The 12,327-nt window shown below is 57.6% G+C and overlaps 1 protein-coding gene across 1 annotated transcript in view; it reads left to right on the forward strand.

Annotated features, from left to right (window-relative positions):
* The window catches only part of Brd3 (bromodomain containing 3), a 17,340-nt gene extending 6,140 nt beyond the window's left edge, over window positions 1–11,200 (forward strand). Inside the window, exons 5-10 of the mRNA XM_013029376.1 lie at window positions 1,882–2,010; window positions 3,907–4,098; window positions 5,572–5,807; window positions 6,683–6,975; window positions 7,751–7,876; window positions 8,532–11,200. Of these exons, the coding sequence (XP_012884830.1) occupies window positions 1,882–2,010; window positions 3,907–4,098; window positions 5,572–5,807; window positions 6,683–6,975; window positions 7,751–7,876; window positions 8,532–8,647 (1,092 nt within the window). The 3' untranslated portion in view covers window positions 8,648–11,200. The remainder of the gene's footprint in view (window positions 1–1,881; window positions 2,011–3,906; window positions 4,099–5,571; window positions 5,808–6,682; window positions 6,976–7,750; window positions 7,877–8,531) is intronic.
* Window positions 11,201–12,327: the final 1,127 nt, after the last annotated feature.

Below are 12,327 nucleotides of genomic sequence, written 5' to 3' on the forward strand. Positions count from 1 at the left end.
GGCCTGGGTGCTGTCCCTCAGCTCTTCAGCTCAAGGCTAGCGCTCTACCACTTGAGCCACAGTGCCACTTCCAGCTTTTTTCTTATGTGGTGCTGAGGAATCAAACCCAGGGCCTCATGCATGCAAGGCAAGCACTCTACCACTGAGCCACCTTCCCAGCCCCTGGAGATTTTTAAATATAAAGAGAGAGCCAGGCGCTGGTGGCTCATGCCTGTAACCCTAGCTACTCAGGAGGCTGAGAGCAGAGGATTACAGTTTAGAGCCAGCCCAGGCAGGAATGTCCGTGAGATTCTGATCTCCAATGAACCACCAGAAAACTGGAAGTGGCTCAAAGTTGTGGAGCACTAGGCTTGAGTGAAAGAGTTCAGAGACAGTGCCCAGGCCCTGAGTTCAAGCATCACAACCAACTAACTAAATGAAAAACAAGTGGTAGGTCTCTGCCCTGACACGTGTAGATATTGGCTATAAGAATTAGCCCCTAGCTGGGCGCTCTACCACTGAACCACCTTCCCAGCCCCTGGAGATTTTTAAATATAAAGCAGGAGAGCCAGGCGCCGATGGCTCACGCCTGTAATCATAGCTACTCAGGAAGCTGAGATCTGAGGATCACGGTTCAAAGCCAGCCCAGGAAAAGTCCAAGAGACACTCAGTTCCAAATTAACCACCAGAAAGCTGGAAGTAGCACTGTGGCTTGAGTGGTAGAGCACTTGCTTTGAGCTGAAGAGTTCAGGGACAGTGCCCAAGCCCAGAGTTCAAGCCCCATGACGGACCAAAATAAAAAGGCCCCAAGCTGGGCACTGGTGGCTCATGCCTCTAATCCTAGCTATTCAGGAGGCCGAGATCTGAGGATCACCATTTGAAGCCAGCCAGGGAAGGATAGTCTGTGAGACTCAACTCCAATTAGCCGCCAGAAAACGAGAAGTAGCACTGTGGCTCAAAGTGGTAGACCACCAGCCTTGAGCAAAAGAGTTCAGGGACAGCACCCAGGCCCAGAGATCAAGCCCAACGAGACCAAAAACAAAAGCCCCAGTATGAAGAAACCTCCAGACTGTAATGTGCCAGCCAGCCATTACCGTTAGGAAGAGGGAGCTAGACAGCCGGCCTGGGTGCTGGGTCCTTCTACTGTGGCTGGACTCCTATGGATTGGCACTTTTGCTGGCACCGGCCCTGGGTTCCACAGAGTTGCAGCAGACCTCTCTTGCATGTATTCCTCTTGATGTCCTTGACAACTGGGCTCTGCTGAGAGAGTTCTCGCCCCATTAGAAGCAGCTTATTATTTGTCCTGATTACTGCCACCTCCAGGCGCCCCTGGAAGCCCTACTCCTGCTGGCCCCCAGGACCCAGTCCACCCCTCACCCCAAGCTACCCAGCCCCACTCTGTGTGCGTATGTGACCCCACCATGGACTCAGCCTGCCCAGCATGTGTCTCGGCGGCCTGAGGCCTTACTGCAGGGCCTGTGGATCAGGGCCTGGGCCCCCTGCTGCCCTCCACCACTGAAGGGGGCCAAGACAACGCAGGGAGGGCTTTCTGTGAGAAGCAAGCTGGCTGACAGCTACTGGACTCTTCCCAGGGAAGAGGTGATAGTGGAGCTGTAGGAGCAGTTACCCAGCATGCCATGTTCCCTCTGGAGCCCCTGCTGATGGCCCACTAAGAGGAACCGGAAACTCCGCACGAGAAAGTGGCTCTGGTGGCTGCAGGAACTATCGCATCTCATCCTAGCCAAGAGCCGTCTCCAGCCCCACGGTTCCTGTTGAGCCAGCCCCTTCTGCCCTTGGCTTGCACTTCTTTGGTGTTGGAAAGTAGGGCGTCCTGGCTGTCAGCTACCTGTGGGTGTGTCAGGGAGTACTGCCTGCTCACGCCCTCTTGCTTGTGTGTTACAGAGAAAGATGGACAGCCGCGAGTACCCAGATGCACAGGGCTTTGCCGCTGACATCCGGTTAATGTTCTCCAATTGTTATAAGTACAACCCTCCAGACCATGAAGTGGTAGCCATGGCCAGGAAGCTCCAGGTAACCTGAGGCTAGACGTGCTGTGATTAGCAGCTGGGATTGGCTCCGTGGGTGTCCAGGCCCCCCGGTACAAGATGGGCACACCACTCACACAACCCGATTCTCTGCGTCGTGGCGAAAGCATGGCAGGCCCAGAGCCTGGTTCCAAGAAGTGATGGTGAACAGGCTGGCCTCTGCCTCCGGGAGCTGCAGACTGGTGTGGGAAGATGGCTGGCTAGCAGGCAAGGGCCTTAGTGGTGGCAGGAGTCCATGGTACTTGCCTGCCTGGGCCCCACAGGTGGGTCTGTCCCGGGGCTGGTGTGCCCTGGGCAGGATGGCAGGGGCTGGTGAGGCCACACTAGATCCACTTAGGGTCCAGCTTCTCTGCTGACAAGGCAAGGCAGGCTGGCGAGAGCGTGCACACACATTGTGCAGAGGTTTCTTCATTAGTTCAGGCACCTCGTGGACAGCCACACAGCCCTGGCACGGAGGTGTGTATTGTACATGCATGTGGGTCTTACCAGTATCTGGGAACTGCACACCTGTTTCCGTGTGGGTCCCACACCAGAAACTATTCTGACCTTTTGTATTGATTGTGCAGGTTGTGTGCTTTGGTAAAGATCAATGCTTTCTGTGGGTACAAGGGTATGCACACACACCAGTGCTAGGGCCTGAACTCAGGGCCTAGGCCCTGGCCCTCAGCTTTTTTGTTCAAGGCTAGTGCTCTACCATGTAAGCCACAGCTCCACTTGTATTTTTTTGGTGGATAATTGGAAATAAGCATCCGTGGACTTCTCTGCCTGGGCTGGCTTTGAACCTCTGTGGCACCCAACCATGTTGAAAGGTTACATAATCAAAAGGTTTTCATTTTGGAGCCAAAATGAAAATTATGGGGGGCTGGGAAGGTGGCTCAGTGGTAGAGTGCTTGCCTTGCATGCATGAGGCCCTGGGTTCGATTCCTCAGCACCACATAAATAAAAAGAAAAAAGCTGGAAGTGGTGCTGTGGCTGAAGTGGTAGAGCACTAGCCTTGAGCTGAAGAGCTGAAGAACTCAGGGACAGCTCCCAGGCCCAGAGTTCAGGCCCCACGACTGGACAAAAAAAAAAAAAAAAAGAAAATTATAGGTAGCCTTTCCAGGACCTGAAACAGTCTGGGAGTTGTTCTTAGTTCCTTGCTCAGATGAATCCTGGTGTGATGTACCCAAGTAGTTGTGGAGCCCCAGGACCCCAGTGTCAGGCCGAGACCTGGCTCACAGTGCTTGGAACCTAACAGTGTAACCAGTATTGTAGCCAAGTCAGGTCACAGATAGCAAGAGGCCCTGGTTCTGCCCCATGTGAGATGCCGATGGGTCTTTGCTCCGGACGCTTTGGTGAGGGGAGGTGATGGGGGGAAGGCCCAACACCATAGCACCCTGCTCAGAAGGCCTTCTGGGCTTTGCACTGACTTCTTAGCTCAGGGCACAGCGTACCTCTGCACACATCTCTGCCCCAAGAAGAGTGGATGAGCCAGGCCAAGGCAGCAGCCCCTCGTTTCCCCCTGTCTGCTCCTCCACCGAGAGGATTTTGAGGGCCTAGGTCCTACAGGGGTAGTGAGGGGCTTTCCAAGGCTGTCTCTGCAGGACAAGGTGTTAGAGTTGCCTGCTCTGCACCGAAGCGGGGAAGGGGTCAGGTGGCTGGCTTCCCACTGTCTCCACTAGAGCACAGGACTTGTCCACAGGGGGCAGTCTGGTCCTGGAGGCCGCCAGGGCTGCGTGGGATTGCGGTACGATGGCACTCGGGAGCTGCCTGGAGAGAGCAGGGCTTGTCCCTCACAGGGGCCATTAGAGGGGGGCTCCTGCAGAGCTCGACCTCGTGAGCCAGGTGCACGCGGCTGCCCTGTGGGTGTCCAGGTGCTCAGGCAGCCCCTGTTCCTCCCCAGGATGTGTTTGAGATGAGGTTTGCCAAGATGCCTGATGAACCAGTGGAGACGCCTGCTCTGCCCCTGCCCACGGCTCCCATGGTGAGTAAGGGCACCGAGAGCAGCCGCAGCAGCGAGGAGAGCTCTTCCGACTCAGGCAGCTCGGATTCCGAGGAGGAGCGGGCCACACGGTTGGCAGAGCTGCAAGAGCAGGTGAGGCACTGTCTTGCTCCTGCCAGGCCCGGCGCCCCCCGCCCCCGAGGCTGCCCCCCCCGCCTGCCCCAGGCTGCCCCCCCGCCTTCCCCAGGCTGCCCCTGCTGTGGCTTCCTCTGCTTTCTCAGACATCCTTCGTGGTACTGCCGTGGGTGGGGCCCTTCTGTATGCCCAGAGACATGGCTGCCTGCGTGCCCTGCTCTAGAAAGGACAGGAAGGCACATGCAGGCTCCATGAGCCGCCCTTGGTGCCCAGCCCGAGTGCGCACATTGCTTCCCCAGTGTCTGGCAGCCAGGCCTCGGTGCACACTGTCTTGAGAGTTGTGGCAGAGCAGACAAGCGTGGGAGCCAAGCTGCGGAGGCTGGAGAACCGTGTGGGTGGTGGGTGGCTCCACGGGGAGCCGGGGCGGGGAAGGTGACTTGGGGAGGGGCGCTGGTGAGGGATGATGGGCTGCACACTGGCGGGCAGGGAAGACAGCAGGTGTGGTCCCTCCCCTGCCCACCAGGGGTTGGACATAGCAGGTGTGGTCCTTCCCCTGCCCGCCAGGGGTTGGACGTAGCTGCTTAGCACCACCACTTGTCCTGGTGAGCCAGCTTTCCCAGAGCCATCTGTAAAATACCTAGCACCCTGCCAGCTGTGGCCAGGCTCAGGGAGAATGACAACCAGCACTGAGCCCACTCTGTAGTCTTTAACTGCCTTTGGGAGGGGGTGAGGAGGGGGATGGGCGACGGGGAAGAGGTTGAGTACCAAGGATCAAACTCAGGATGTATTTGCTAGGCAAGCACTGTGCCACCAAGTTACATCCAGCCCTCTACATCTTAGTCTTGCTGTATAATACATTATCCTTGGGCAGCCAGGCATGGCAGCTCAGACCTGTAATCCTAGATAGTTGAGAGGTGGGGATCGGGTGGTCATGATTAACAGCCATCCTGAACTAGCAAAACAGTTGTTTTCAAGACTCAACCAGTGGCTAGATGTAGTGGTCTGTGCTTCTCCCTTGGTGACAAAGAGACGCACAGATAGGAAGACTTCTGTCCAGGCCAGTTTGGGAATAAAGTAAGCTCCTGTTTCAAAAAGCCTGTCACCCCAGCTATTTGGGAGGCAGAGATTAGGAGGATTATAGTTTGAGGCCAGTCTGGACCCCCCAAAAAATTAAACACATTTGCAAGACTTCATCTCAACCAACGGCTGGATGCTGCGGCATGCATCTGTCACCCCAGTGCCACAGAAGCACACATAGAAGGATTCTGGCCCAGCCAGCTCGGTCACAAATGAGACCAGCTCAGAGCTGGACGTATTGCTTAAGTGGTAGAGCACCTGTCTGACAAGTTCACAGCCTTGAGTTCAAACCCCAGTACCATCCAAGATGAAATAAGAGCCCAGTCTTTGTGGGCTGCGGTGTAGCTGGGCCGAGCCTCCGTGGCGCAGCGAGGTCTGCCTTGCTGATCCGCTCAGCTCCTTGCTCTTTTCCAGCTGAAGGCCGTGCATGAGCAGCTGGCTGCCCTGTCTCAGGCCCCAGTGAACAAACCAAAGAAGAAGAAAGAGAAGAAGGAGAAGGAGAAGAAGAAGAAGGACAAGGACAAGGACAAGGAGAAGCACAGGGCCAAGTCTGAAGAGGAGAAGAAGGCCAAGGCAGCCCCCCCTGCCAAGCAGGCGCAGCAGAAGAAGGCTCCTGTCAAGAAGGCCAACAGCACCACCACAGCCAGCAGGTGGGCGCCCGCCCTCCGGGCTCCGAGTGCGGCAGGTCACCGGGCGGGAGGTCCGGGGAGACCAGGGCAGCCGGCCAGGCTGGGGAGTCATCCACTCCTTTCCTGCCCACAGGCTGCCCTCCATACTGGGCATCGAGGGGTTTGCACTGTTCCGCCTCCATGCTTGAGACCTTTCCCGACCCAGGCCTCCAAGCCTCCATATCGGGCCTACCTAACTTAGCTCCTGCGGTGGCTGTGTCCTGCCCTGAGGAGCCAGGAGTGGCAGAGCAGGGCCAGCAGGGAGAGATGGGTCTTCTCTCTGCCTCTCAGAGGACGCGACTGCCGTGGGCAGAGGCTGAGGCTGGGGCTGGGTGTGAAGTCTTGGGGCCCGTAGATGTCCTTACTTTTTAAAATCAGGACAGATTGGCACCCCTGAAAAAGAGGCAAGTGGAGCCCGCAGAGGCCGGTGGGCCTCGGGGAGTCACTGCACCCCTTCCTCAGAGAGGGAAGTGGTCAGTCTGGCTAGGGTGGAGGGAAATGGAGGAAGGGGGTCCTCACCGGGAGAGGTTCTGATTGTGAGGTGGGGTCTTCCTGTGGAGGCAGAGGTTCTGATTGTGATGCGGGGTCTTCCTGTGGAGGCAGAGGTTCTGAGAGTGGGGCGGGGTCTTCCTGTCCAAGCAGAGGTTGTGATTGTGTAGGGGATCTTCCTGTCCAGGCAGAGGTCTGGCTATGAAGCGGGGTCTTCCTGTCCCTCGCAGGCATACTTGGAAGCTGGCCCTGCCACCTCGGGCCACCTGGAGGAGAGCCTGGGCCCGAAGAAGGGCAGCCAGGCGGCCAGGCGGGTATTACAGGGTGGGGACGCAGGGGCTTGACACCGTTACTCTCTCGGGCCTCAGACAGCTGAAGAAAGGCGGCAAGCAGGCGTCTGCGTCCTACGATTCGGAGGAGGAGGAGGAAGGCCTGCCCATGAGCTATGACGAGAAGCGCCAGCTGAGCTTGGACATCAACCGGCTGCCGGGGGAGAAGCTGGGCCGCGTGGTGCACATCATCCAGTCCCGGGAGCCCTCGCTCAGGGACTCCAACCCTGACGAGATCGAGATCGACTTCGAGACCCTGAAGCCCACCACGCTGCGAGAGCTGGAGAGATACGTCAAGTCTTGTTTACAGAAAAAGCAGAGGAAGCCGTTCTGTAAGTTGTCTGGGACGGGACAGTGCCACTGTGGCCTCCTATCGTTCCCCCCGCCCCCCTGCAGCCCACAGACACCCGTGCTCAGCTCGGGCGGGATGTGTGACTGAGCATGCCCCGCCTCACTTCACCCACCGGAGGGGGGCTGTAGAGCGCTCTTGGGTGAGTCCTGCCTGGGGAAGGCAGGCCCTGAGTGGGCCTGGGACCACATCCACCTGCACGGCTTCCTGAGGCTCAGTTAGGGTTCTCGGTCCTTTGTCCAGAGCACAGGAAAGAGGAGAGCCCCCTTTGGCCAGGGTCCAGTGTCTAGAACTTTCTAGTATGGAACCCTGACTCAGCAAGTCAGGTGCCCTGTTTGTCATCCCTCAGGTGCTAGATTCTAGGAGGGAAGGACAGAGCCAGAGCAGCCCTTCCAGCCCCCACTACTAGGGCTGGCGAGTCTTACGTGGGCCCGTGCGATGCTCATGTGTGCCGGGTTCTTTCTGGAACAGGTGGCCTCCTTTCCGTGGGTGGACAGCCGGACCGTGGATTCCGTGTCTGTGGTCTCTGTGCACCCGCTGGTGGGTGGGGCTTCCTCCAGTGTGTCTCCCCCCCCCAATTCTTATGAGGCTGCACGTGGCCGGGGCTCAGTAGATGTGGCAGTGGTGGTTCCAGGCCATCTGCGGCTGCACCAGCTGGAGGGCAGGAGCTGGGGTATGCACCGGTGCCTAGGGCTGCCCATGGCCGCCTGGTGGCCCTGGCTCCAGGAGTGTCTCAGCGCTCATCTGTCCCTCCTTAGCCACCAGCGGGAAGAAGCAGGCAGCCAAATCAAAGGAGGAGCTAGCTCAGGAAAAGAAGAAGGAGCTGGAGAAGCGGCTGCAGGACGTCAGCGGGCAGCTGAACAGCAAGAAGCCGGCCAAGAAAGGTTCGTCACGAGCCTGCCTGCGGCCGCCACCCACAGCCACCTCCGTGCTGGCCACCATAGAGGGCAGCGGTTGGGAGGCTCTGGGCACCCACCGGCCCACTCGGGCCAGTCTGCCACCCATCAAGCTGTTCTGAGAGGAGCCTCCATTTCCTTACCGGTGATGGACGGTGCCCCGGCTGTGCCCTGGTGGTTGTGGGTGAAAGCCAGAGGTCTGAGTTGCACGGGGCCTCGCTGTAAGGAGGGCAGCTTGCTCTTTCCCTGGCTATCTTAGGAGCAGGCGGTGGAGACCCCGCGGGCAGCAGGGTGCAGAGGATGGTCAGCATCAGGGTCCCACAGAACTGGGTGCCTTCTATCACCACAGGCCGTGTGCCGAGGGTCTCGGGGCAGTGTGGGCTCCAGGAGGGCCAGCGTGGTGTCTGCGGCTGCTGTGAGCACCATTTTGCAGGCCACCTCCCGGGGCCCGCCTCCATTGAGATTGGCAGGCATTGTTAGTGTGGCCTCCCCAGCCACGTTGGCTCATCCCTGCGTGTTTCTAACCCCCTGGGTGGAGAAGTGGGTGGGCCCTGGCACAGGAGGGTGGCATGCAGCTAATGTGACACGGAGCCCTGGAGAGTGGGCAGTGAGGACCCCTTCCTTCCTCCCCGTGTCCCTGCAGAGAAATCGGGCTCGGCGCCATCGGGGGGGCCGTCGAGGCTCAGCAGCAGCAGCTCCTCGGAGTCGGCCAGCAGCAGCTCCAGCGGGTCCAGCTCTGACAGCAGTGACTCTGAGTGAACTTAGACTCGGACAAGCTCGCAGCGTCCTCTTCTGTGGTTAATATACTACTCTTGTTCCATGGTGTGCAGGTTTCCTTTTGCTCAGTGTCAGTGTTAGATCTCTTCCAGCTGTGCTTCAGTGGGCAGAGAGCCTCCTGCGTGTGGCGTGCGTAGGTCAGACCTGAGAATGGGCGCCCTGCGGTGAGTCGCTCGGAGACAGGAGCCCCACCACCTGGGACCTTGCAGAACCCCTCTTCTCTGCCCCGCTGGGTCTGTTACTTGGAAAATTTTCAAGGCTCTCTGCAGTGGGGCGGTGTGTGAGCGCTGCGCTGCGCTGTCTTTGCCATCTGGCCCTTTGCCTGATGCGGCCACCTCTCTCCGGGGGGCTGAGGACGGATGCCGGGCACCCGAGCCCCCCTCGGCCCTCTCAGCAGAGGGTTGAGGGGCTCCAGACCACCGTGCTGCGCTGTGGGGGTGGGCACCGTGGGGAGGGAGGCAGGGCGCCGGTTTTCGGCGGTCCTGAGAGGAGACGAGCAGCTGCGTGCACAGCGTGCAGATTTCCAAACACTGAAACTTTTACCTCAACTTAAGAAAAAAAAAACGATTTAAAAAAAAAAGGAGACTTTTTTTGTAAGTTCAACCATTTTCTACGCAAGCCCGGTGTCCTCACCCCTGCGCGCTGTGCGGCCGCGCCGCTTCCCAGTCATGTATATATAAATACTTTATTTATTAACACCATTGGTCATTTTTTTAAAAAAAGACAAAACCATGAAGAAGTGCATTAAGAGAAGGGAGGGCGGCGTGTGGGGCTGGAAGGGAGCCTGGGCTGCGGCGGCGGCTCTCTGGGTTGGTTGGCCTATTTTGGTTTCTTTGGTTTTTGTGTTTTTCTGGGGGTGTATAAAACTGGGAGATTTAGGGGTACAGACTCCTTCCAGCTGCAGCACATTCTGATGTCATACGTCGTCTGTTCGGTTCTTCTGTATCCACTTGCGGTCTCTTTGGACTGTTGGAAATGGCTTTAGGGAATCCCAGTTCTATCATGTAAGCTTTGTAATCGGAGAGGAAACGATGTATAGTAAACCGAAGTCTTGATTTTTAACTTTCTATTGTAAAAAGTAATAATATACAGAGTTTAACTGAAGCTTCTGTTGGGTTTTGGTTTTGTTGAGAAGCTGAGGCTTTGGAGTGCAGGGTCTGTCTGCCACGCTTGGGGCACGGTAGCTTTCGGCCGGGAGCACAAGGCCAGCCTCGAGCTGGGCAGGCTCTCTCTGTGCACCTGCGCTTGCCAGAGGCGGAGGTGGCTGGGTGGCTCAGGAATCTTCAGTGAGCCAGAGGCGGCAGGGCGGGTGTGCCTCCGTGAGGGCCGCTGGTTGTGTACGTGGGATGCGTGTCCAGGTATCTGGCCCGCTACGGTTCCCGCCAGCGGGAGACGGGCCCGTGGACAGCTCCCGGCCCGGGACAGTGTTGTGACAGCCCTGACACAGGCTCCAGCCACACCAGCAGCATTTGAGGCAGCCGAGCGGATGCAGACGAGAGGAGACGGCAGGCTGCTGCGCGCCCACCGCTGGCGGCCTGACACCGGTCGTGTTCAGCCAGTTGGGTAAACTTTTAAGTCAGTTTTGTTTATAATAAAAAATAAGACATGGATTTTTTAAAGTTCCATTTTTTTTAATTACCCTTGTTTTTCAAAGGTATTTTCTAAGCAGATCTTGAATAGAACGTTTGAACTGTGACCTTAGGAACTGCCGGTGGAGCCGGAGCAGTCTTCACCACGCCAGCAGGCCCGTGGCGCCTAGTCTGTCACAGGTGCCGGCCCCGCCCTCGTGCTGGGGCTGCCAGGCAGCCCAGGGGCCCTGTGCGAGCGGGGGGGGGGGGGGGCGGGGAAGGGTCTGGGGTTCCTGCTGTCATTCATTGGTGCTGTAACCTTTTAAGGCTTTCTGTCCAGACTTTAGGCTGTTTCCCCTCTGTGTTGAGGGCCAGTGGCCTCTCAGCCTCTGGGGTCCCATGTGGCTGCGGGGAACCACTGTGTGCGTCCCCTGATGGGAAAGGCTGCTGGGCGCGCACGGGGCGGCTCTGCACAGGCTTCCCTAAGCCAGGGGGAGGGCAGGGTCAGGTGTGACCACCTCGGTTGCCCTGGGGGCCCAGGGCGGCTTCAGAGTCAGTGGGTCCCGAGACCTCTCCTCAGCGTGTTCCGTTTGTCCATCTTGGTTTGCCTTCTGCAGCCGTCACCCCGTTTGCAGTCATCTGGGAAAAAAAATATCCACATCGCTGTTCCGAATGCCGGCCTGCCTAACACTTCCAGGAAGATTTTTGTTTTTATATTTACAATGTTACTTTTCTGTATGATGTGCATGCAAGTTGACCGTACCTTTTCTTAAGCTTTTTAGCGCCGTTTCTAGTAGAGTCCTGTAATGTCATTACTGAAAATGAGTCCAGTGTAAGTAGTTTTAGCTTGTTTTTTGCAATGCCAGCGCAACACCACAGAGTAAAACCGGTAGGAAGTACTCTTTGATGTTTCTGGTAATCATGGACCCTTCTCCTGGGGTATTTGTTTTGTTTTCATAATAAAAAGGAAAAAAAAAAGGTCATGTGTGCTATCCTAGCGTCCCGTGACGCCGGGGCCCCTCAGCTGTGTCTGCGTGCGTCCTGGCCGCCTGTGGTACCCAGAGCTGGGCCGTGGCCCGAGGCCTCTGCGGGGGCCCAACCCCATGCTCTGCTGTGCCCCCAGCATTGTCCCCTCTCTCCTCCCGCCATACTGCAATCTGTACAGGTGATTTCTGTGACAGGCGTCCATTCGGCCCGCATGGAAACCACAGCATGGCGGCGTCATGCTGCTGAGGTTCACCGAGCCATGAGCGGGCCCCAGAAGCAACCAGTGCTCAGTGAAGAAGGACCTGAGGCCATGGCTGCGGTCCCGGGCTGTGGAGCAGGTTCCCTCCGGGCCTCATCCAAGCCTAAGGGCATGTCCATCACCCAGGCTAGGTCAGGTGAAAGCTTGTCACTCCTGTCAACTCTGACCCTGACCATCCCCCACAGCACACCCGTCCACCTCTGCCAGATGGCCTCTTCCTGCCCCCTAAGCAGCTTAGTGTCCTCTAAGTGAGGACTGACCAGTTTGCCACCCATATCCACGAGACCAGCTAAGTGAGCACTCACCAGTGTGACTTGTCACCAGGGCCCCACGCCTGTGGCAGTGCTGTACCCGCAGTTGTCTTGGTCTGAGCAGTGGCGCACAGGCACTGCGGATGGCCGTAGCTCACTGCATGCTAAGCAGGACACACTGAAAAGATGCTGATACAAACTACTTAGTGGCTTTGGGGCAATCCCCCAGTAATGCCAGGCCCCGGGCAAGGCCAGTCACTGCAGGCGGGCATTGCACTCGGCAGGTAGCTTAGGTCCCCCAGTCTTGTGTGTCCGCCCAACCGTGACATACGGACTTTCACAATGGCCTGGGGCAGCCAGCAGGCCAGGGACCACAGGTCACAAGGGCTGGACCCAGCATTTGGGCAATGCTGCATGATCCAGTAGATCCACTGCTAGCATGTCTGCTGGAGGATTTACACATGCAGTGAGCAGATGTGATCAAGATGGCTGTGTGTGTGGCTGAAAGCTGGACTGTGTTTCTGTTAGGTGGGGCTGCCGCCAGAGGTCTAATACAAAGGGTAATACTTTGTGTTGCTGAGAATGATGCACAGGTCA

Source organism: Dipodomys ordii, unplaced genomic scaffold, assembly GCF_000151885.1.
Source record: "Dipodomys ordii isolate 6190 unplaced genomic scaffold, Dord_2.0 Scaffold118, whole genome shotgun sequence".
NCBI lineage: Eukaryota > Metazoa > Chordata > Mammalia > Rodentia > Heteromyidae > Dipodomys > Dipodomys ordii.